The 25,322-nt window shown below is 52.8% G+C and overlaps 1 protein-coding gene across 2 annotated transcripts in view; it reads right to left on the bottom strand.

Moving 5' to 3' along the window:
- Nucleotides 1-24: 24 nt before the first annotated feature.
- The window catches only part of NHSL3 (NHS like 3), a 56,292-nt gene continuing 30,994 nt past the window's right edge, over nucleotides 25-25,322 (bottom strand). For both annotated transcript variants that reach the window (XM_084816120.1, XM_084816121.1), the window contains exons 2-7: nucleotides 18,247-18,402; nucleotides 16,540-16,595; nucleotides 14,055-14,175; nucleotides 13,222-13,338; nucleotides 7,886-11,068; nucleotides 25-3,321 (exon numbers count right to left, since the gene is read on the bottom strand). In XM_084816120.1, the coding sequence (XP_084672246.1) occupies nucleotides 3,299-3,321; nucleotides 7,886-11,068; nucleotides 13,222-13,338; nucleotides 14,055-14,175; nucleotides 16,540-16,595; nucleotides 18,247-18,402 (3,656 nt within the window). In that variant the 3' untranslated portion in view covers nucleotides 25-3,298. The remainder of the gene's footprint in view (nucleotides 3,322-7,885; nucleotides 11,069-13,221; nucleotides 13,339-14,054; nucleotides 14,176-16,539; nucleotides 16,596-18,246; nucleotides 18,403-25,322) is intronic.

Genomic DNA, 25,322 nt, shown 5'->3' with positions numbered 1-25,322 from the left:
ATATTTATGTCACAGCCAAGAAGTGAAAGAGTCAGCAAGCAAGCTTTAATCATTCATCATTGCAAAGACACTTTTTTTAAAAAAAAAATGAGGCTCTCCATCATTTTTACTCCTCCCTTTCTCAAAGGCAGATTTCTTTTTCCTCCTGTTTTACAATCATGGAAATCAAATGACCCCAGGATTTTTAAGTATATAAACCTGTCATCTAATGTTTCTAGAGAACAGAACACAAATGGCGTATTGGGGGGGGGAGGTGTTTGGTCTCATTTTCAAATGCTGCACCTGGCCCCACTGGGACACTCAGACGGCTGGTCGGCCCTTCCCCCCTCCTACCTTCAAAGTGCTGTTGGTGCTCTGCCACTGGGGAGGTGGGGGAGCCTGGCCTTTAATGCTGTGATTCCAGTCTTGGGATCCCCCCTGCACCCGTAGCAAATTAAGACACCTGCACCCTGCTTGAGTGGCAAGAGGACAGGCTACTCTTCTGACAGCTGCTGCAGCCTGGGAAAGGCCTACCTGTGGGGTTTGTAACATCAGGCACATGTGGTCATAAAAGCACTACCAGAAAGGGGGGGGAGGAGGGGGGCCGGGCATTTGGCACATTGGCAACTTGACGCTCAGCCTCACAGGACCGCTCTGACACCGGTGTAGGGTGGAGTTAGGCATGTTCAGCAGGTGAGAGAAAATCGGATGCTAAGCGCTGCTTTTCCATGTCCCCAGCCTCAAAATGAATAGGCCACAGCAAACATGTGATCACTTGCTATCACACTTCAGAAAAAAGCTTTTTGAAGGCAGGAAGCTCCAGTCTCCCAAGTGAGACCACTGATCCAGCTAGCCCAGCACTATCCAATGGCAGCAGCTCTTGGGGGGGGGGTCCTCAGGGTCTTTCCCAGCCCTTCCTGGAGACACTGGGGCCCTCTGCATGCAATGCAGGTGCTCTGCCACTTGGCTCCAACCCTTGCACCTTGCCTTTGAGGAATCACCGTGCTCTGTAGAGGTTGACTGGTGTTCCTCTGCGACAGGACTGGCAAGGCAGACAGACCTGAGTGACTGCTTGCTAGAGATGACCACTTTCCTGGAACTCCCAGCAACAGAGGTGTGCTCTAAGGGGGACCTGCTGATCACAGATGGCAACAGGGCTCAACTGGGCCCTGTGTGGACGGGCTGCACACCCAAGCACGCACAGCGCCATCCTCTGTAATGCAGAGGGCTCCTGAAGTTACAGAGAAAGGCTGTGGGGACCACCCCGATGTTCCTGCCATGGTGCTCAAGGCTTTGCCCATTTCTGTACAGTGGTGTAACGGAGCCAGGGCTCAGACGGCATCAGCATTTTTTTAATTAGCAGAAACACTGATGTAATCTGCCCACCCTGCAGACTTCCCTGCTCCCTTTGAGCTGAGCCGCAATTTTGAGGTGGCTTGGTCTTGAGTGGGGAATTAAGACCCATTAGCCTTACTGGAGTTGAAAACTGCTCGAGCTGGTTTGCTGGTAAGGATCCGCACAGCTGCCTGCATTTTTGGACTCTCCTTGGGGACATGGCTATGGAGAATGTCATGATGAGCACCTGCACATCGAACTTTACTACCATACCACTGTTTCTGAAGCAGAATCGGGACAAAGAGAATTGATGTTCACACTACAGACAAGGATGGTGCAACTGTACCGCTTTCAGTAAAAGGAACTATTTGCCTCCAGCTTAAGTTTTGGTCTGGTGGAGTTTGGGCCCTGCAAGCTGTCAGGCTTCTCCTAAGAGAAGCATCTCAGTTCCCCACATACGTAGGACGGTCCACAGAGTTCTTTCAACACCCCTCCATGCTCCCCTTCCTTCCTAACCCCTCCAAGAAACGCCAAATTAACCACAAAAGAAACTGCAAGTCCAGTTGCCAGAATTACACAACATGGAGGACGGTGCAGGAGCACTGGATTGCATCCAACGTCAGTCTTACTTAAGAGTAGATTGACTGACATGAATTATCTAACACTGGATAAAATGCAGAACGCCCCACTGAGTCACTTGGTCCATCCTCAGACTCCAGGCAAGATCTCCACACCTGGAATGTTCTGGTGCACAACAGACGGGTCTCTGGCCGTGCACTGGCAGTGAAGAGCGCCATTCTGGGTTGCTCTGGCTGCCTCCCCCACCAAGCCTTGATGGTGGTATGTTCTACGACACCCGCTCACTAGTCAGCAAGACCCTCTTGGGCTTAACGCAGCTGGACAGCCCAGCTGTGTTCCATCAGAAGAACCCTTCAAAAGATTTTGCCTTAACCCTTTTTTCACAGGGGGCTGGTAAAACCTGAACCCTCAAAATGACAACCCATCTTTAGTGGATTGTTCCAGGCACAGAGGAGGTAATGCAAGTGGTCTCTGCAAAGAGGCAGAGAAAGGACTGGAGTAATCCTAGGGCTTTCCACAGTGGTGTGGTACCCACCCACCCACCCTTTCCATGCCCCAATTTGTGCTATAGCAGAATCGTACTGGACCTGCTCCCAGAGCTCTGCGATGAGAGTCCCTCCGCCCAGAATCAGCTGTTCAGGACAGACAAGACTGCACAAAGGAGCCCCAGCCATGTTATATACATCACAGCGCCTTCCTCCCAAAAGAACAGCAAAGCTAGCCAGCAGGGCCCCTTCAGTGCATGCTTTTGAAAGTGTCCACAGGATGGAAGCAGAAAGGAGCTGGGCACCCGCAGCACCGGGCACGATGGAGCTGCACCAGCCGTTCCGGCCATCTCCAGCCTTGATCTGAGAAAGTGCTTCTATTTTGTACAATTCCAGGTGTGCAAGGGCAGACTACTCACCCCCCCCCCACCCCGCTGACAACACAACTCACAAAGAGCGGGGGGCATCTTCTGAAAAACACACCAAGCGGGTGCAACTCTGCCTGACTCTCCTGCAGGTGGTGTTGGGGGAAGAGGGGAGGGGAAGCTGTCATGGTCCCTTCTCTCTCTCAGCCTTTTCCCCATGCACAAAAAAAACCCAATGGGAAAAACAAAACGCCACCAAACCCAGCCAGGAAAGGCTGCTCAAGGCTCTACCCCTCGAGGGAGGGAAAAGGGAGGCAGCAGCAGGAAAGGGTGTTGTGCTACTTTGTTGTAAGATGTAAAATAAAGCTGTATTGTTGAAAAAACAGTGAAACCAACACAATTTTTGCATAAATATCAAGGCCATCAGAGGCTAAGGCTGTTTCTCTCCCATGTCACCACGCCCAGGGTCGCCCTCTGGCCTGCGCAGGTCCCTGAGATATTTTTTGTTTTCAAAATTCCTGTATGTTGGGGGCAACCGTACCGCAGGGTCTTCCTTCACGCCATCTCCTCCCGTAAGTCTGCAACAAGAAGAGCAGAGTCAGTACAGCTTTCTGGATAAGATTTGAAACTTCAGGGCTGGGTTCAAGTTTCACCCTACTGAACAGACTTGCCCAAGTCTACACCCCATTCTCTCAACCTCAGTTCCTCAACTGTAAAATGGGAACAGTCCAGGCTATCTGCAGCCCACAACAAAAGCACAAAAGCTTTGCATTTGGCCAATTCAGGTTTGACGACCACTAAAAGCTGATTTCTGCTCCTAGTCTGAATTATGCAAATGTGCTCAATGCTTGCTACTTTGCACACTTTATCCTGTTTGCTAGTCACGGGGAGGGGCAAGCACCCCTCTGGTTTCTGAAATTTCAGCAGGCTCTGACTGCTCGAAAGGGAGGAAACCATTCAGCTACTGGGTCATTTGGGATTTAGAGGCTATCTTGCCAGGGGGTTCAAAAGGCCACAGGAGGCATAACGGGTCAGCCCAGAAAGCAGGAATCTATCAGCAGGGTAGGGTGGTGGTGGAGACCGTGTTGCTCTGGGAACCAGAAACAGAAAAACCTATTGCCCTTCTGATTGGCTAAGAGGTTGGGAAGGGAGTTGGAACAGGGCATATAAGTGAAGCTGGCAGGCAGGCACAAAACTTCAAGAATCAAAAGACAGGACAGAGAGAGTTGCAGAGGACCAAGACTCCAGGGATAAAAGAAGCTGAGCCAAGAGCACGAAGGCTGGAAGCTGCCAAAGGACTAGGATGAGCTGGAAGAAATTGCTTCATTACTAGGACTTGGGTTAAGTAGGGAAACTGTCTAGACTGTGATAACTGCATGCTCTCAAACATGCTGTCATAGCAACATGGGTTAGAAACCTGCTTTATTAAAATCTCAGGAAGAACGCTACATCTTCTGCTTTTTCTTGGGCAGGAAACACAGCCCTGGTAAGAGTGACACACCTCACAAGGCTGTAGGGGATACAGGCTTTTCGATGTCAAAAAGGCCTTTGCAAGGCTAAGGGCGCAATCCTATGGCCGCTAGGCAGTGTCCAGGCATCCACAGGACTTTCTGTTTTCTGGGAACCAACTTTGGAGCCCTGCACTGAGGTCAGTTCCCAGAAACCTGGCTCCCTGCCCCCTCCCCCACCGCCTCGCAGGCAGCGCGGTTCGTCCATGAAATGTTTTCATGGAGCCCCATGAAATTTCTACTGAGCTGCACTTCCTGGCAATGAAATCAGCACCTTTCTCTCCTCCGTTCTGAAGACCATGGGCCACAGTGGCATGGTGGACGCTCACGTACCTCAATGCAAGTGTCTTACCTCAGTGTTTCCCATCTAGGGCAAAAGGTATCCTTTAGGCAGTTTTAATACGTTTCCCCTTTGTTTTATGTTTAAATGCCATGTGACAACTGATGTGACATCTGATTTTCTTAAGAATAAGTATTTACATATTCATTACAATTGTAGTAATGTGTAAACCACATTAACCACTTTGAAGTTTATGGAACTGATAAATGTATAATTGGGGGAGGTATATGAGAATTTCAGGCACTTTCAGTAGCTGGGAACAGCTAAGGGGGTGCAACTGCAAGCTAAAAGGTACTGACTGGGAATCCAGGGCTGGTGGTCGACCTTCTATCCCCCACCCCCCGCTGGCTGTCCCTGGGGTTGCCACACCCCCACAGCAGATCACGTCCTGAAGGATTCCCTGGATGGACGTGGCTTGACATTCTAGTCCATGCCATTCAAATACGGAGTCGGCTTTCTTGCAAGCTGAGGAAAGGTGGAAGGCGCACTGTGCATTTTCTTCATATCGGTTGCAGTAGTTCTTCCGACATTTCACTGCTTTCCCCACTGTTATGCCAGAAGGAAGTCATTTTTCAGAAAATATAAAAATGAAAGAAAACCCATCAGAGCCAGGGAAAACCCTGGCTCTGCGCTCGCAAGAGCATCCGAAAAGGGGGCCTTCCTGGTGCAGGGCAGGGATGGTGGAAGGGGACCCTGCCCTGCCTCGAGGCGCCTTGGCTAGACAACCAAAATCAGCCGTCCAGCTGCGAATGCAGGGCAGCTGGAGCATGGAGGAGAGGATCCCCTCCGCACTCTGCCTGCCCTGCATTGGATAGTCGGTTGCCTCTGAGTTCAGAGGCAGCCAACTATCCCCACAGGACTTCGCCCTTCGTTACCCAGCAAAGGCCATCTGATCAAATGTTGGATTTCTTATTGTTTGTATGTTTTTAGAAGTTTAAAATTAATAAAATACATTAAAAAGTTATACAACAGGGGGGAGGCTCACTCCAATCAGAATTCAGCGGCGGCCAATGGGCAGAGGGGCCTAAGCAGCCCGGCAGCAGCCACAGGGCTGCGGTATTTTGTTCCCCCCCACAAAAGAATGCAGTAGCAGCCGATCAGCTGTTCTGAGTGTCCAACACTGAGACACACATTTTACACCCCTTGGCAATAGAAAGTGAGGACTAAGCATTAGATGGCAATTCCGTGCTCCCTGGGAGGGTTCACCAGGGCCACGGGGGGAGTGGAGTCCCCCCTTCAGGGTCCATCCTCACAAGGCACCTCAAGGGCGGGGAAAGCCCCCCACCCCCCTACTCTCAGTCCTCCAACGGTGGTTAGAGCAAAACGGGGGAATTCTGGGGGAGGCCTGCGATTGGGCCAATCCAGAGCTACCGTACTTACTTCCTTTCCATCTCCCCACACCCCACTGCGAAGTTGGATTGCTCTGCCTGCCTAATGGATTGAGCTCAAAGTCAGAACTCCCCAGCTCAATCTCACCTGTGCCGTGAATTTATCAGGAAGCCTTCGACAAGCTACTTTCTCTCACCCTCAGTCTTCCATTTGCAAAATATGGGGATAATTCTGATACTACCAATCTCCCTTACAGGCTTGTTTTAAGGGTTGCTGAAAATTACTGATGCACTCTGAACTCCTGCAAGTGCTCTGTGCAGGAAAGGTTGCTTATTTATTATTTCTTAATGAGTCTTGTTATTATTAAGACAGCTAGAGAGGACTGGCCCTGGAATCGGATCCATTTGCAACTTCCTATGCTTAAGCACAGGAACACAGGAAGCTGCCTTTTCCTGAGCTAGGCCCTGGGTCCATCTAGCCCAGTACTGCCAACACTGACTGGCAGCAAAGGCTCTCCAGGGTTCCAGGCAGGATTCTTCCTCACCCCTCCCTGGAGATGCCAGGGACCAAACCCGGGCCCGTCTGCAGACAAAGCGGGGGGCTCTACCCCCGAGCCACGGCACAGTGTGAACAGTCAACACTGTGAAAAGCACAAAGTGAAAAGTCAACATTAGGCTATCAGAGCTCCCCTACTTAATAAAGAGTCCTGCAGTGTTGTAATGTTTGATGTTCCATTGTGTTCATTATATTGTACTTTTAAAATTATATCTTTAATGAGCTTCCACCGCGCATTAAAAACATGGTTGTTCAGGCAGGCATTTGGGGTGGGTTAGGGCATTTTTAGAAATACGTTTTAAAGTAGAATTTTATTGTTTTAAAATTGTATTGCTGTACATCGGCCAGATGGGCGATTAAGAAATTCAATAAATAAATAAATAAAAATTTTGAATACCACCCTGATATGTGTAGATGAAGGGCAATATAAAAATATCATAGACAGACAGACATGCAACAACCCGAGGGAGCCACCTTATGAGGGCAAAAATTGCTTGTATCAAGGAAAAGGGCCCACGCAGCATTTGGCAAGGATGCTGCTGTAGCTGCTGCTGCCAGACTTTTGTCTGGGGCTGACTAGACAGACTCCTGACTGCCGACAGCGTGCTGGAGAAGCCACCCCTTGCATCCAGGCCTCCCCGCACACTTGGGTCAAGCACAGAGGTCCTGCCCCATGTTCTCCTGAGTCAGAAGAGCAGTGGGCGGGGGCCAGGCGCAGCGCAAGGGACGCCCCCCTGGCCCTGCCTCCCTCTGCCAGCACACAACGCTGCACCTCATCCGGCTGTCCCAGCACACCGAGGGCGGGGGGGGGGGGCTCCTCCTGCTGTGTCCTCCTTTGGGGGCAGGGTGCTGATGTTTGCTGACTGCCTGTTGTGTGGCCAGACTGGTGGCCTTTACTGCTGCCTTTTCATGTCATGTTTTATTATGTTTTACATTTTTATTACCATTTGTTACTTCTATATCACTATAGGTGGCTTTGGATTATTTTAAGTGGGATAAAATCACATTAATAATGACAGCGCAGCGATAATGTTGCCCAAATGTTAAACAAAAACCACAGAAAACTTTTTCTAGATGTTGAGGAATCTTAGGGCGCAAGAAGCACCCTTGAGCTGCTTCAGCACCCAGCTTCCCGCCGGAGCCAAGCCCCTGCCCCCAGGAAGCCTCCAAGCAGGACACGAAGGCCGTTCCAGCCCAGAACTACCGGCCTTCTGTCGCTGGAGAGCTGTTCTGGTCACCATGACCGGCAGGAAAAGGATTTGCGCGTCGTGCGGGGCGTTCAGCGGCAGAAGGCCTGCGGGGGCATGCATCCTCCTCAGCCAGTGGAGGCTGCTGCACACTCCTCACGGCGGAACAGCCAGGGCTGTGTGCATGGCCCTGGCTGAACTGGGACCACCCCACACCGCTTACCTTGTGCTGGGGGGCTCTGTGGAGGTGTTTCTGGCCCCGCCGGGGGGCCATCGCTGCTAGCCCTCACAGTAGGGGCCTGGTTACCAGGCCCCTCGTTCTTAGTCCTCTCCTGACGTGCGGGCAGAGGGGAGCCCAGCTCCTCAGCTCCTGGTGGCTTGGGGCTCCGGGGCAACTGCGGGGGGCCTGCTCTAAGAGAAGGCTTCTTTGCGATGGGAGGGGGGACCTTCGGGGGCTTCTGAGCCTGGGGCTTCCATGGGCCCTGCTGGGGGAGCCCCGGGACGGCCGTGGAGCGCTGACCCGAGATGTTCATCAACTCAGCAACCAGGTCCTTCTTCAGGTTGGCTTGGGCCTCTGGAGAGGATGAGGTCTCGATTACCAACTTCTTCGGGTTCTTCGCAAAGATGAAACTGGCTGTGGAAGCCGGGGATTTGTGGAGGGGGGACGCCTGGCCGTCCTTGGCTTCGCTGGCAGGGGGGGCTGCCGCTGGCAGGGTCAGCCGGTGGCCAGCCTGCCTCTCGGCCATTCCAGCACCCGGCGTGTGCCGGGAAGACAAGGTGGAGGCCTTCAAGCGCACGGCCTCGTGCAGGGGCTTTGAAGATGGGGCTTCTGTGGATGCGGATGGGGGCACTCTCAGGGAAAGGGACTTGCGGATTGGTTTCTGGGGGGCCGCAGGCTGCCCCGGCTTGCCACCGCCACCCGAGCTGGGCCCGTTCTGCTCCACCGGGGGCTTCGCTGCAGTCGGGCTCACCCCGGGGCCGTGGGCCTCCACACTGACCGAGCGCAGCCGCACCATCTGCAGCAGGGAAGGCGTGACAATGGGCAAGCTGGCGTCCTCCTTTGGCACAGAGGCGCTCTTGCTACGAGCAGCCAGCTCCTTCTTGAGGTCGGGGCGAGAGCCACTGGCTGGCTTCTTCAGGTCCGGCTGGACCTGGAGGCCGGAGGGCGGAAGCGCTGCCGACACCAGCGCCGCGGGCTTCCTGGGGCTGAGCTGGGAGCCGGAGGGCTCCCCCGCCGGGGGGAGCGTTGGCGGTGGAGGGGGCTCGACTCTCGGGGCTGGCGAGGCATCTGGGACGCCCTGCTGTCCGACCTTCGAGGACACCCTGGTGGAGAAGGAGGGCGAAGAGGTGGGCGCATTGCCCTCCACGGCAGGCACTGCTCTTTGGCTGGCGGGTGGCTCTGCAGCCGGGGCCGCCTCCGTGGCTTCCATGGCAACCGGCTGCATCCCTGGCAGAGGAAGCGAGAAGTAGGCCTCATCTGGGGGGGGGAAGTCGGCCATGGAGAGGTCGGGCTCATCCGGCACTGGTGGGGGCGGAGGGGGCCACAGGGGGTCTGGAGGAGCATCCGGCTCAGTCACGGACAGGGCCGGGGTGGCGGCGGCCTCAGGGCTCACACCGGCCTTCTTCGCTGGGGGTGGAGGCGGGTGGTAGGCTGGAGGGGGTGATGGAGGAGGTGACCCGTCGCTGGGTTTTGCAAAGACCCCCCGCTGCATGTCGGCCTGGCTGGTGGCGGGCAAGGAGGCAGGTGCCGCATGGTCAGTTTTGGGCTCAGCCTGTTGGGCCTTGGTGGGCGGAGGAGAGAAGGGGGCTGGAACCTTGGGGTGAGGAGGAATAAGAAACTTGTCCATCTTGTTTGGAGCAGGAGCGGTGCTGGAGGGGGGACCGGCTGAAGACAGGACTGTCACCTCAGCAGGGGCCGGATCTGAGGCTGAGGAGGATAAGGATGTCAGGGAGGAAGAGACGGAGAGCCCCGGGGACTGGAGGGAGCAGACTCGCTCTGGCGTCTTTGGCTGCGGCCGCTTCTTCCCGGGAGACGAGGCCTGGCCAGCAAGGCCTTTGGGGTGCAGGGTGGGCGTGCCGCTCTGACTCGAATACCCGCTGGAGGGCGACATTGTGCGGCCGGGGGAGCTGTGCTTCGAGGGGAGATCCGGGCCCTCGCCACCTCCCAGCCCCTCCGCCTCTCGGAGCTTGTCGAGGGTGATCGGGCTCCGGTGAGAGATGTCGGGAGAGCAGGCCAGACTGCCGGCACGGAGGCTGCTGGTCTCACTCCGCAAGCAGGGGGAGAAGACTTCGTCCTCGACCGTCAGGCTGGGGCTGCCTTGCTGCACTGCGGCCCATGCCTCGCTGCTCTCCCGCTGGGTCCTGGGCTCTGGCCTGGGGGGCAGGCCCATCGCTCTGGGCGCCCCCTCAGCCTCCAGCTGTTGGGCCTTCTGGTGCAAGGAGTACGTCCTCCGTGGGGGTGCCGGGGCTTTCTTCATTTTTCGGAGGGAGACACTACGGGCCGAGGAGCGGTCGCTCCGCACGCTCGTGCTGTCTGAGCCACCTGCCGCGCTGCCGGTGCTGTAGGCAGGCGAGGCCCGGCCGCTGCTTCCTGAGGACCGCACGCCCAGGAGGTTGGGCGAGGCAGGGGCGGCCTTCATGCCGGCGCAGCTGGAGCTGGTGCCGCTCATGGCACTGTAGGTGCTGAGCTGGTCGGCTTCGGGCCTCGCTGCTGCTCGGGCCTGGCCACCTGGCCCAGCCTCACCCTTTCTGCTGCCACTGGTGCCCCCGTGTGAGGAGATGGTGGAAGTGTTGGAGACGATGGTCTCGGTGGACTGGGAATGGCTCCAGTTGTCGCTGGAGGAGGAGTGCTCGCGGCTGCGGGGGCCGGAGGGAATGCGCCCCATCGAGCGCACCGAGGGGGCTGGGCTGGCTGTCGCCAGGCTACAGCGGCTGAGCGTGCGCACCTTGTTGCGGGAGAGCGCGATGACATCCACCATGGGCGGCAAGATGGCATTGGGAATGATCTTCGACAGGTAGGTGCCCTGAGGCGAGATGGTCATGACCAGCGGGCTCCGCAGCTCGGGAGAGGCAGGGCGGGTGGTCACCCAGGGCACGGCCAACGACTTGGGCCTGGCCAGCGGGGAGAGCTTGGCAGCCGTCTGGCACCCCAGCAGTGAGTCGTCGCGGTAGACGCGGTTGATGTGGCGCTGAAGGGCGGAGTCGGCCGCCTCGGCCTCGAGGACCTGGAGGGAGACCCGGGCGCCGCCCTCGGGGAGCGTGGCGGGCTGCAGCTTCCCGTCAATGGTGGGGATGTGGATGGCCCCGCCGGGCACCTGGCCGCCATTCATCAGAGGCGAGGGTGTTGGGCTGGCTTGGACAGCGATGCTGCCAGGACGCTTCTTGGCATCGTAGCCATTGCTCAGGCCTGGAGGCGGAGAGAGGAGAACACTGTTAGCCCCCAAACAGCCCAGAAGGCGCAAACAAAAGGGGCGAGTGAGAAGCGGCCAATCCTCGAGGGAGGAGAGCTCTCTGGTCCCCAAAGCGCTCTCAGTCCCCTGAGAAGGCCTTCTCTGCCCACCTCACCGCACAGCTTATGGCTGCCCCTGACCTGAGCCAAGAGCAAGGGGCAGGTGGCACACGCTCAGAAAGCCCCCCACCCTCCTCCAAATGGGCATGAAAATCTTCATGGGAGGAGGGAACATTTTCTCATGGCCAAGGAAATCAGGCCAACGTACTGCAATGGAGCCCTTCCCTCCCCACTCTGACTGAACCGGAGCGGCAAAGCACTTTGCTCGGTCCTCTCCTCCTGGAATGTGTCACCTAACCAAAGCTGATGGGCCACACAGCACACCTGGGCATTTGGGGAACCATTTCTGGTGCCTTTAAAACTGTGCACTGGTTTTATGTTTTGTTTTATTATGTGCTGCTGGTTTTATCTTGTTTTTTATTGATTCGTTTTATTACTGTTTTCTTGCTACTTGTATTTAAGGTTCTTAATTTGTACGCTGCCTAGAGAACTTTGGTTACTGGATGGTTCAAAAGTCGGATACATAAATAAATACAGTGATGTCCTCACGTGTCCGGCATAATCTCTGACTGGCTGGGATCACGTGAGGGGGACACAGCTCCACCCAAACCCCCAACAGGGTAGCAGGAGAGGAGGAGGAGAGCTGCGTGTTGCTGCAAACAGCTGTAGAACAGGTACTGCTCTGATGGGGGTGAGGTTCATGCCTCTGAAAGCCTGACTTTTGCCTTAAAGGATTTCTAAAGTAAAAACCTGATGCAGCTCTGCGGGAGCTCTACACCCCTGGAGGGCAGCAACTTTCGGAACTGCAAGCTTGGGGATAAGTTTACAAAATCATTTTATTTATGGAATTATGGAATTTATATGCTGTACATCGGCAGGGCTCTCAGAGTGGCTAACAAATCCTAAAATAAAACTAACACACAATGGGCTGGATCCATACTTACTTATATTTAGAGTAGACCCTTTGACCAGGTTTGCACATAATGCCAATTCATGGGTTGTTTAACCCATACATTGGCAGGGCTGTGCTGAAGCAAGCCACAGGTTAAAACGAAGTTGTTCGTCCCTCAACAACCCAGAGTTCTGGGTTCGGAAGCTGCATCCAAGTTCCTGATGGGTTGCTTATGAAAGCTGATGCGACGCAGAAGTGGCGAGCGGGCAAGAGGCGGCGTGTCCACTCCGTGCTGCGTGGCCCCAACTAACTATGGGTTGTTAAACAACCCATAGTTAATTGCTACATGCAAACCGGGCTGTTGAAATCAATGGGACATGACACCCATTAATTTCAGTGGGGCTACTCTGACTAAATTTGGATCCAACCCTAAGAATACAGGTACAATAATAAATCAGTGCAGTACACATTTCAAGCCAGCAAAAACACTAAAACCAGATTAAAACCAGCTAGTTGATATTCCGGAAGGGCACTTCCATGAGAGGCTTTTATGGTGCCATGGGCCTGCCTCATACACGGGTTTTTATAGGGGGTCCAGATGACAACATCTTCCCCTCATAGCCCTCCTCTGTTTTGCCACCGCTCCTCACTGCAGAAAACCCATTAAGGAGAAAAAAGACAAAATGGCTGCACAAGGCCTTCCCATTATTTGCACTAGGACCACTCCGTCTGGAAGCACCTGAAGGCCTGGACAAGGGGAAGAGAAGAGAACCTGGCCTGGAGCTGCAAGGACTGGGTGAGCCTCAGCGGGAAGGTCATTCGGGAGCCATGAACCCAGCGGCTGGCCATGAGTAACTCATGCACCACAGAGTAACTCACCACAGAATCTACTCTTAAGTCTCCTCCTTGTTCCCACATCTCCTCCCTCCCCAAATGCTCACAGATCTTTTCCCCAGACCCTCACCAACACTCCACACACTGGACAAAACCAGCTCCCTAAATTATACAACCAAAATCAAGCACATACAATACATACATTCCTACGTTTTATTCAATTTCCATCTGTCATCCTAGCTGAAGTTTTCCGATTCCTGAATTCAGATTTGGGAGTTCAATTTTTCCCTTTCAGCAAATCCCATTTCCCCCTGACCCAGCTTACCCAGCTCCTTCTGCACGTGTTGGGGGATCCCCAGAACAGTCGTCCTCCGCTCCCTCCTCCTCTTCTCACCCTTTCCGGAGGATTTGGGGAACGAATCATGTGGCCGGAATGTCGAGCCTGGAAGGCAGGGAGCAGGGGGAAGACAATTAAAATCAGGGAAAAACTCGGGGGCGGGGGGTAGGATGGCACTCTCAAAGTGCCTGAAGGACTGCCGCACAGAAGAGGGCCACAACCTGCTCTCTGTCGTCCAAGACCAGAGGACACGAAACAATGGGCTTAAGTTACAGGAAGGCAGATTTCGGCTGAACATCAGGAAAAAGTTCCTAACCGTCTGAGCAGTCACACAGTGGAGCTAACGGCCTCAGGAGGGGTGGGCTCTCTGTCGCTGGAGGTATTCGAGCAGAGACTCAAGAGCCATCTGTCAGGGGTACTTTAAACGGGATTCCTGCCCTGAGCAGGCTGGCCGAAATGGCCCCTTCCAACTGTAGGATTCTAAGAAAGGAGAGCTGAAGTCCAACCACACAGGCTGAGGGAAACAGAATGAGGCAGGCCCAGAATGGGAGGGGGAGGCCGGCCCCAGCCCAAAGGTGGAAGCTTCAGAGCGCCTGAGGGCCAAGTGTTCCAGGGCAGAGATGCTTCTGCAACTGAACTTTGCATTTGGCCCTTTCATTCCTTCAACAGAATGCTCCCAAACTCTGCAGAGGCCTCTGGAAAAACTGCTGCCATTTCCCGAGCTACCCCAAAGCCCAGCTTCCGACTCCTCTGGGTCACACAATGCCCTCAACCCCCGCCCACCATGCTACCCAGCCCAGGACTTCTGCTTCTGGCGATACCTTTCCGCTGGATCATCTCTGAGCGGATGGAGAGGGCGTCCTCGGAGGTCGTCTCTGTTGTGCATGATGGGGTCTGGCTCCGGATTGAGAGGTCATCGCCCTCCGTGGACAATTGGGAAGACTGCAAGCCCAACAGGGAGGAAAAGAGTGGAGAGGGTGAATCCCCCAAAGCCGCTGCATGGACTGCACAGTCCAGGGTAGGCCATGAAGCTGCTCCCAAGTGCCTGCTGCAGTGGGAAGCCCCCCCCCCCCCCCGCAGCACACAGATGGATCTCACGTGCGCATCCAGCCTCGCACGAATCCTTCCAACAGGAAAGCAGGCCAGGCAAGAGGCAACCCCAAGGATTCTGCCACGTGGCTGCTGCAACCATTTCCCATTTCTTGCCTCCATAAAAAAAGCGAGAATGAATGAGGGAGCAAGTTATGGGTGAACGCAGGAACATCCTGCCTGTCCGCCAGGTGGCGCCACCTCCCAGCAGTACTTCAGTTATTAGCCCAGCGCACAGCCAAGCCCCAGCTCTGCTCTTGCCCTGCTTTCAAGGGCACAAATTCCTCCCTGATTACAGGACCATGAAATCAGCAAAAAGGGCACGTAAGAGATTGCCTAGAGATTGTGTACATTTGTAAAAGCCAGCATGCCGCCCGAGGCTTAGGTGCACAGAGCTGAGTGCAGCAATTCACGTTACACATACCTCCACCCCAGCTGGATCAGATTTTCTAGGTGTGTGTTAACAAACAATCCAAAAAGGAGAGGGTCTCTGAGAGCAAGCGCATTCTTTGTATGCAGAATGTGCCCAGCACCTCCAGTTAAAGACTGTCAGAGGCAGCAAGATTAGAAGAGGCCTTTGCTTGTGACCCTGGGGAACTGCTGTTGCTAGGATGAGGCAACACTGGCCTAGACGGACCAATGCGCTGACTCATGATAAAGCAGCTTCACATGTTGTCAAAGCAAGACAAGCGCCAATGCCACGGCACCCATTTCTCCATTGGCTGGTGTTCCTCAGCTGCGAACACAGCTGCCTGTGGGCTGCAATTCCATGCAACTAAATGATGTGGCATTATACGCAGGATTCAGCGGAGAGTCTCACCTGTTGCTGTTGTTTTTTTAAAGTCAAGTTTCTAGTCCTTATGGTTGTGAGCAAACCCCGCCTCCCCAATGGTGAGCAAAAGCAGCAAAAAGTGGTGAAGGGAGTTGAAAAATAAATTATGCAAATTTGCTCCACTTGTGTAATTTATGCAGGTTGCAGAACTCCGCTTTGGGGGCAGAATCTAGACTACCGTATTGTTGAATTTCAATTGAGCATCAGCAGTACTTTTGAATACAAGGCACTGCTGCGGCCAGAGCATACAGAGGGGCTCTTTGGGGCTCCAGGTGCCTTTGCAAAGCCAGAGATATTGTGGGAACAAAAAAAAAGTCTATTCCAATTTCCAGAGGACTGTGCTTTGCCTATTAATCAGGGTGTGTGTGTGTGTGTGTGTGTAAATTGTGATTAAAAGCTTTGGTTGATTAAATTGATGGACATGAGCACAGCATCACATTGAACATAGTAATTTCCTAGTGAAACTGGAGCATGAGAAATAAGAGAGCTGAGTTTTGAGAGGCCAGCAGTCCTCTCAAATCGGAGTTGGGCTAACTTGTTCGGTTGCATCCCCTGAACCCTAAAATGGGCCTGAGGGGGGCATCCACTTGCCTAAGCCAGCCTTCCCAACACGATGACTACAACACCCATCCTCCCCAACTCCCAGCATGCCAATTGCCTCTGCTGGCTGGGGATGATGAGAGCTGACACACAACACAGCAGGAGAGTGCCAGGTTGGGGAAGGCCAGCTTAAGCAAATATACTCCAGAAAGAGGCCCCTGGGATGAGCGGGAGGGAGGGAGCCCGGCCTTGGCCAGGGGGAGGTTCTTGTGGGAGTGAGCAGTCAGCGGAAGGGAAGGGAAGCTGGTTACAGCCAAGACAAACAGAAACGGAGAAACGGCAGAGACAGGGGCAGGGGCAGGATGATGGCTCTCTGTGTGCAGAGTTACTTCCCCAGGCAGGCCAGGGGGATCCCCCACCCCCAGTCCTGTTCCAGGGTCCCTCAGCACAAGATCAGCTCAAGTCCAGGACTTCGTATGGTGCAAATTGGGATTTATCCTTTTGTAAAAGCACGGAACGAGCACAAACGACTGCAAGCACAGCCTCTATGCAGGGCCAGAAGAACCACCTGCAGGCTGCCGGGGGGGCCACTGATCCACGGGGAGGCAGCGAAGACTCTAACAGCCTTCTCCAACCTGGTGCTCTCCAGATGTGTTGGATTACACATCTGTAATTGGCCGTGCTGGCTGGGGATAGTGGAAGCTGTTGTCCAACACATCTGGAGGGCACCTGGCTGAGGAACGCTGCTCCACAAACGAGCCCACCGCAGTCCCACGGGAAATTTGCGGCCACGTCACAACGCTGCAACCCCAAACCCGCCAGCCGCTTCGAGGGGAGCTGCTTACCTGGATGCTGCAGGCGTCGTGGTGGTCCCAGGCCCTTTTGGTCTGCTTCTGTTTCTCTAGAAGGCAACAGCAAAAAAACATCGTCTGCCAGCTCAGGAAAGCCTAGAGGTCTCCAAGCCCTGATCCAGAGTTCCTGGAACTGTGGGCCTGAGGGCAGAAAGTGGGAACCTTCTCCCACCTGCTCGCCCCTCCTGCTGCCCAGCGCCCCTCTGGGCAGTTCTGGCTGTGACCTGGTGCAGGACACAGCCCACAGGACAGCAGGGAGAGAGCAGCAGCCGTATGCCCGGGCAGCCTCTCATCTGAGGGACACTGGACTCTGCTCGGATGCTGCAACCTCCTCCCCTGTTCTGCGCAGCTGCAAGCCCCTTGCCAGGCTTGGCGAATGCGGCTTGGTCTCTGCTGTGGGCAGAGGCACCACCAGAGAGGTGGGAGGCGGAAGGCCCGTCCAGAAGCATCCCTCTTTTTCTATAACGGGTGGTATGAAAATGCTGCTAATAAAATAAATAAATGGGGGGGTATAATATTCCCACGGCCACTAATTTTGCCCCAGACATGCCCAAGGCTGCAGCAAGTTCTTTGGAGGCAGCATTCAATTCTAGAAAAGGGACTGGGAGGGGGATATTTCAAGCCCACCTGGAAGAGGGGGCTGCTTCCCCTTTTCCCATAGATGTGGGGGCTGGTGTAGTTATTCAGTGGAGAAGCAGACACAGGCTGCAGATGCTCAGAGGTAGTCTCTTTCTTAGTGGGAAATTCCAGAGCTGAATCCTGGCTTTCCAAATGGGTTCTGGACATGAACTGTGGCCCAGATTCAGTGGGACTGTAAGAGAACACCTTTAGTGAGGGCACCCAGTGTTCATAATGCAGCACCCAAGCTTTTGATGTACACAGAGCTCTTATTGAGGCTGGATTAAAAAATAGGTTGATGAGAGAGATGATGCCTATGTTTTTCTCCTTTTAATTTCACCCCACCACTACGAAAACCCACACGCAGCCTGCAGAAGCTTCGTGTAACTCTAAAGGAGGGTGGGGAACCTCTTTCAGGGGGATGGCCGAATTCAGTTTTGGAGAAACTCCTGGGACCTGCATTTCCAGTGGCGGGTTAGACAATGGAGGTGAGGCCAAAAATATAATGCTAGAAAGCTAATGGAGATTTCACTCTGCAAAGGTGGCAGCAATACTGAAGGGCCCTTATCCTGCAACAGCTGAAAAAATGGTGCATAAGGAGGAAGAACTTCAGTCATTTATTGGCAGCACCTGATGACATTCCTAGAAACAGGACATGGCCTGATGCCCACTGAATTTGAATTCTGTGCCTTCTAGTACAACAGCACACGTGTGCAATTTAGTTTTTGGATCCCTTATTGGGGCATATTGTCTACTAGCTGTTATGTATGGCTGCATCTAATGTGGGGTATAATATCCATTAGCTTTCAATTATTACAAGCACTGTATGTTTGGGATCCCATGTGAGATACATATGATTATACTTTGTAACAAAATGTATATAGGATTTTTGGTGTACCTCTTGTAGTAAGGCATCAGATGTGTGCTTTTTAGCACTTTGGGTGGTTTGCATTTCCAACTGTTGCCTTTATTTTGCTTTGTTAGCAGAGCAAAGTCTCCGGGATAATAAAAAGAGAGAGAGGCTCAGAGCCAGGTGGGCAGCCTGTGTGCCCGCCCCACCACTTCCAACCCAGCAACTGGTACCTTGGCTCTGTAAAGACTTGAGCCCGGCTTGGGCCTGGATGTGCAGCTCCTCGAGGTGTGGGGGGCGGCTGCTGGGGAAGAAAACATTGTCCGGCCGCTCATCCCCAGCCTTGTACTGGACACTCAGCCGCTTCTCGTTCTCCGCCTTCGCAGCACCTGGAAACACAAGAGGTTTGGGTCAGTTGGCTGAGCATTTCATCCACCCCAGCTTGAAGGGGAGGGTCCTGGAACACACGACAGAGCCAGCACGGCAGGCAAAGTCCTGCTCCACCATGACACATTGCCCCAACAGGATTCGCAAAGGGCAGGTCAGCATCGGAAGCTGCCTTTGAGCAGGTGAGACTACTTGTCCCTCTAGGCCAGGACTGCCTGCTCTGACTGGCAGCGGCTCTCCGGGGCCCCAAGCAGAGAAGGAGCCTTCCATCACCTGCTGCTGCCCGATTGCTTTCTGCTGGAGGTATCAGGGATCGAACCAGAGTGCCTCGGCATGCAAAGCATGTCCTCTCCCACTGCCCTACGGTCCCACCTACACAAATGTCCCTGGTTGGAAATCAAACCTGGGCTGGGGCAGGGACACTGCCACATCCTGGCCACAAGGGAGAAAGGTCTTCAACTGTAGTTAAGGGTCCTCATCCTGGTCCACTCCCCCCCCCACCCAAACACAGTCCTTCACTGCTGTTGCAGCACACTCTCTGTAAGTCAGGGACAAACCACTTTTTTTTCTTGGACTCAACTGCCCCTCTGTAAAACGGGTGTAGCAGTGATCACACAGGGCCAATGAGAAAGAGAAGGCAATATTCCTATTTATCCCAAGACGCGGCAATGTGGACGGTGTTAAATCCATATTGACATTAATCTATATAAATAAACGGAAGCGTTGGCTTGTTTGTCCTCAATGGACTCAAAAACCATACATCCGATTGGAATGTATGTATGGAACTTTTAGGATTTGTTCTACCTCTGTCTGGGATGGTTTTAGGCATAGCAAAAATTTTGACTGCCATCTTGAACCAAAAAGGCAGCAAATCAACTTTTTTAAAGAGGTGCTGCTTCAGTACCATTTGATCGATTTGAACCAAACTTCGCATCATGATTCAGCACTGTAGCAAGCAGATTTTAACCACACATTCATGTTTTTTAGACATTAAAAAACATCAAGCCCCAAATATTGGGAGGGGGGGAACCATGTTAAAGTATGAAAAAAAGAACAATCACAGATCGAAGCCAGGAAAGATTAGCAAGCTGAGCTGTAGGCCTGCCCCCTCCCCTCTGCTGTGGGGCGGCTCCATCCAAGGGGGATGGAGTAGACAGACCCCTCCCTCAGGGGGCTACAGGGGCAGACCATGGCAGGGGCCATGCCTAGGGGTGCCAGCAGGCATGCTTTCGCTCAGGCGGGCTGCGTACAACATGTCCAACTCCGACAGCGGTGCAAGTTTGCTTGGCGGCTTCTCTGTATCAGCCTAAAGGCAACTCCAACCCGTGCAAAGCCGGGTCCGTTCGCTAGTACTTAATAATTGTCATAAATTCTCACTGTCATAACATTACAGTGATCAACAGCTGGTAACTATCAACTGTCACAACATCCATTCAGAATTGTGGCTGACATCTTTGTCATCCCTACCAAGGCCAATTAGACACCCTTCTTCTAACACTTGTATTTTAATGTGTGTTATAGGGTAATTACCTGCATTTTAATTATACACATGGGAACAGGGGTCCTTGGGTGTTTTGCAAAAACCTCAGGATCAGTCCTTTTGGAGGAAGTAAATGTCGATTGTCAGCCTCGGACCACCTTCCCTGTGTGTCTTGTGCACCACCCAGCCCTCTGAAGGTGTCAAGTTTGAAAAAGTGGTTGGATAGCAGTGAACTCCTGCCTTCGTGTGGACATCAGCTCTGCAGCCCGATCCTACATGTTACTCTGAAGCAAATCCAAATGAGCTCAATGAGACTTGAGTGTGTGTACAGGATTGGAGCGCTAGGCGTCTTGCTTTTATCATGCCAGGGTTTTAACTCATTTATTGTGCTGTATGATGTATGGACGATGAACCACAACGGTGGGCAAACAGGATTTTGAAAATACATTTACAAGCTGCTCACCTGACTGCCACCTCCACGGCAGGAGAGCTCTGGCCCGTAACCATGACAGCCCTCAGGATCTCTTTACAGCCCTCTGCTGGCAAAGGTGATCTGACACTGGCGTTCGCTACCCCCAACCCCTGCTCAGCTGTGGAAGGCGGCAGGCTTTGGCTGTGCATGTTCCAAGCCTGTGCCTTTAAAACCAGTGCACTGAATAAGCAAAAGCACCCCAGGGTGGTATCACATGACTGATACCAGAAATATCTGTGCACCTTGCATGCGTGCGCATGGACATGAAACACCAGCAAGGCAGTCCAGCTTAAAGGGGCAGCACTCGGCACATTCCCCTCCCCACCCCCGCCCCCAGACACACACCAACCACTTCCAGAATTGACAGTTGTGATTTGGGGGAAGGGAAATGGAGCAGAACCAGATCAGGTGCATTCACACCTGCCTTTTCACAGAGGAGCCGTTCACTCCCATGCATCAGTAGACACAGAAGCCTAGGAAGCTGCCTTGCACTGAGTCAGGCCGCCGGTCCAGCCAGCTCAAGACTGTCCTGCTCTGGCAGTGACTCTCCAGGGCTTCAGAGAGGGACTTTCCCTGCCCTACCTGGAGACAATGAGATGGAATAGGGGACCTCTGGCTGCAAAGCAGGGGCTTGTCCGCTATCTGTTTGCTTGGCTGTTTAAATGGGGGATGAAGCTGCTGTTGTTCCGCTCTGTTTTCCTTTCCTGGCCCTGTGAGACTGTAAAAGAGCTCTGCCTTCTGAGACGGGCACTCCACACACGCACCCCAGCCACTCCTGCCCAGGCGCCAGAAGCCAGTGAGTTGTTCTCCAGAACTACAGGCAATGTTTCTTTAGGGCGATTCCCCCAGGGAGGATCAAGGCTAGAATCAGACCTTGCAGCAGCTCTTCAAATCCAGACCTCCGCTGATCTACATGAACCCCACAACCAGGGATACTTCTAAACATAAACCAGTGACCAACCGTTAATGCCATATTGGGCAGAAAGCCGCCCACCACAAAGGGAGCTTTTAAAAAAAGCACGATTGTCATGTGGGCAGCGGGGCTGAGCAGGGGCTGGATCCGGAGGCTCCACAGGCCAGTGGTTCCCTACTGTGCTCTACTCCGCAGAGTTACAAGGACTGAACCAGCCCCACAGAAAGTCTTTCCTTTCTGGTTAGTACCAGGACGTTGGACTGCATGTTCCGCTCTGGTCTTCTTTGTGCTATGTGATTTGAAAGAGGGAAATGTTATTCCCCTGTCCAAGCCTTCAGAATAAAGAGGGTGAGAAATCCAGCTAAAAAAGGAAACCGTGCCAAGAGAAAGATACCACACAAAACTCACCACTGTCTCGGAGCCACCAGAGGTTGCTTTTTAATGCTACTGCCCTGGCAAAACAGAACACACCCAAGGCAATCACTGGGCAGTTCTGCTCTAAACCAAAATGCCGTTGATATTTATCACCTGCCTTTCTAAGCTAACACTCTGGGAACACCCTAACTAGTCGATTCCAATTCTGGTGGCCACACAACTTGCATGGGCTGAGACTTTGCAAAACACGAAGAAGCACATGGGAGAGCCAACTATTATCCACTGAGAGAGGCTTACACCTGCACATTTTCTTCTCTGTGGCTAATAGCAACTCAAGGGAACCAATCTGAACCAGAACCACCTGAGCACAGGGAAAGGCTTAGAGCTCCACCACACACAGCAGTGATCCAAATCAGATCCCCTCACAGCTGCTTTTGCAAAAAAGAAAAATGATGGCGGGAATGCCTTAAACAGAGGATCCCAGGCAAGGGACCTGCCCCAGAGGGAGATGAGCCATGTGATGGGGTTGCCCTTTGGTGCATGCAACCACCCTTCTCCCCAAGAATTGTTTGCACACACACATGCTATACATTCTCACATGCTTTGAGCTGCTGGGAAGAGGGCCAACTGGAACTAAAATAAAACATAAGAAAACAAGTAAGAAACCAAGAACTGCCTATGCTGGATCACATCAAGGACTGATCTCACCCAGCTTTTAGCAGATGAAGGAGTTAGACCAACCGTTGGTCCATGTAGCCCAGGTCTGCTTGCTCCTGACCAAGGTCCTGGGCAAAGAGAAGACTTTTTAATGGAGGATGCCAAGGATTAAACCTGGGATTTGGGGCATGCTGCAAAGCATGTGCTTCACTGGTGTACTGTGTCCTCTCAGGTGCCCAGTAGAGCCAGCCAGATGCCTCTGGATGTTCACAAGCAGCCATCACAGAATGGGCTGACCCTGCTCTGTATGCCCAGCCTCTGGTCCTCAACAGGTGGCTTCGCATGGACATGGAGGTCGCTATGAGCTGCTCCAAGATGACTGCTAGGCATCACCAGAAACAAGCACAAAGCCACTGCTGCGAACTCCTCTATGAGAGGTTCAGTTTTAAAGCAGAAAGTTCATCCCAAACCCCCAGAAAGAGATGGCTTCCTTGACAGAGGGCCTGCGGCCATCTGAAGGGACTCAGCCTCTCAATGCCAACTATAAATTGGGCTACATGTATCTGGTTGTTGCCAAACAACTCACTGGGTTGGGTTACAACTGGGCTGCAAATTACTTTCTATACCACCCCTTCAAAAACCAACAGAGCACAAGATTTCAACAAGAGAGAGGAACTACTTTGAGCAAAGACTCATAGCAGCTTTCCTCAACCCTGTACCCACCAGATGTTTTGGACTTCAACTCCCATCAGCCTAAGCCAACATGGTCTATAGTCAGGAATCCTGAGGATTGTAATCCAAAACATCTGGAGGGTACCAGGCTGGGGAAGGCTGACATATAGAAAACTGAAATGATAAGTAGATTTTTTTAAGGGACAATCTTGCATGATTGGAAGCACTATTCTGCCCTTTCATGTCGAAGGAGGACCCAGCTGAGATCACAGAGGAGTGGCCTGGGTGCCCAAGGTCACCTAGACCCCTGCAGGCCTGGAGATGCTGACTCATCACTGGCTTTGATTCTGCCACACTCTCTCCCTCTCCCTCCCCCCATCTTTGTTCTCAGTTTAACAACAAGATCAATCCTCCTGGCGCACCTCCTCTGCTGAAGTATTGCTCATCCATCCTTTTCCCTTCCCAGAGCAAACACAAAGGGAGGCAGGTCCTTTCCCCACTTCCCCCCACCCACTCCCCAATCCCATTTTCTTTCTCTAGGGGGCAAAGGCAAACTGTTCAGAAAGCTTGACTCATGGAAAGCCAGGCAGCTGGGGGAGAAAACAGGGAGGTACCTGGACGTCAAATAGATCACAGACATAGCAGGCCAAGTAGCCACACAGGCCTTAATTTATTTCTTCATAGAGGCTAGCACTGAGTAGGACTGTACCATTTAATCGATTTATCACTTAGATTGATTAAAAAATGCATTGGCAGCAAATGCTTTACATTTTTAAACTATTCTGAATACAAGTTCTCACTGATCACAGGTGGTGGGGACACCTATTCCTCTTCTCTCCCACAGGAGCCAGGCAGTGCCTCTTCTAACACCAGGCCCTGATGCATCTTCATCTAAAAACAAAGAGTGCACTTTTTTCTTCAGAACTATTGTGTATGGCTGCATAAATTTGCATATGAATACTCAGCTGAACTGATCAGAAGAAGAATTGACTTTCTTTAAATTTCTTTAAATACTAGAGCTGCCATCTTGCTTAGAGGATAGGCCCTTTTAATGCAAATTCATTTTGAACACCCACATTCTGATTCAGGAGAGACCCATCAAGACCCATTAGGTCACTGAACAGGCTGTAGGATGCCAGGGCAGAGCTAGGCCTAAAATGTGCCTTAATCCCCTCCCTTCTCCAGTGCAACCCACCTTCCGTATGCCACATCTAGTAATGCCCAAAAGGCAGAGTGGTTCCAGAGTGTTCAGACTGCTGTAGAAATGGTGACCAGAAATAGACTGAGTGGAAAGAGAGTGCTGCCTCACAGGCAGCGCTCTTCATTTGCAAAATCCATTCCAATCTTTTACTGCATGGCACTTGCAATTCCTTATAGACAGGTAACCAAGAAGGAAAGATGGCGACTTGCCTTACAATAAATTCATGGAGGAGGTTGGACTTGAACCCAAGTCACCTGGGTTCCAACATCTTTCTCTGAGAATTAGTACTTTAGTGTCCAACCACACCTTTTCACATATTTTATGGGTTGTTTCCAAGATATAGTCATACCTAAGAATAGACCCTTTGAAATCAATGGAACTCTAGTTAATCATCACTGACTTAACTCCCATTGATGTCAATGGGTCCAACTCCAAGTATGACTAAAGCTGGAACCAACCCACTCACTGCATGTAAACCTTCAAAAGCCCCGTTTAGAAGCCAGTGTTACTATAACCAAAGAAGTCCAGGCCACTGAGTTGTTCACAGCCGAGGCAAGATTTGAACTGGGAAGATCAGATGACGATGATGATGGAGACGACTAATTTACATCCCACCTATTTTCCTCTTGCAAGGAACCCCAAGTGTGTCCTCTCCATTTTAGCTTCACAACAACCCTGTGAGGTAGGTTAGGCTGAGAGTTAGCAACTGGCGCAAAGCCAGCCAGTGGGCTTCATGGCTGAGTGCACTAGCACCTGGGTCACCAGGGTCCCAGACTTCCCAGCTCACAGCCTACACCCTTAACAGCCTAGATAGCTCTAGCCACTGGTCTGCACTGCTCCCAACACGCAGAGAGATGCCTCAGGGAAGTTGGGTTGACCTTGCCTTTCCATCCCTTAGCTTGGGGGGAGGAGAACTAGAGAAACAGGAGAGAGAGAGAGAGAGAGAGAGGAAGCCCCCTGCCCCCAGCTCAGTTCTGCTCAGTTCCTTCCAGAAGGGATTCCACTCATCCCCTCCGCCTGCAGCAGCCAGAGAGAAAAACAAAACCCGAGTGGAAAAGCAGGAGGGGTGCGGGGGGGGGGGTGGAGGACCAGGAGCAGAAACACTGCAGAGAGGGCCAGACGAGAGCAGCAGCCTTTCCGAGAGCACTCACG

This window comes from Heloderma suspectum, chromosome 10 (genome assembly GCF_057233095.1).
Source record: "Heloderma suspectum isolate Gila_16-S chromosome 10, 16-S_ref, whole genome shotgun sequence".
NCBI lineage: Eukaryota > Metazoa > Chordata > Lepidosauria > Squamata > Helodermatidae > Heloderma > Heloderma suspectum.
This window is presented reverse-complemented; position numbering and strand designations above follow the sequence as displayed.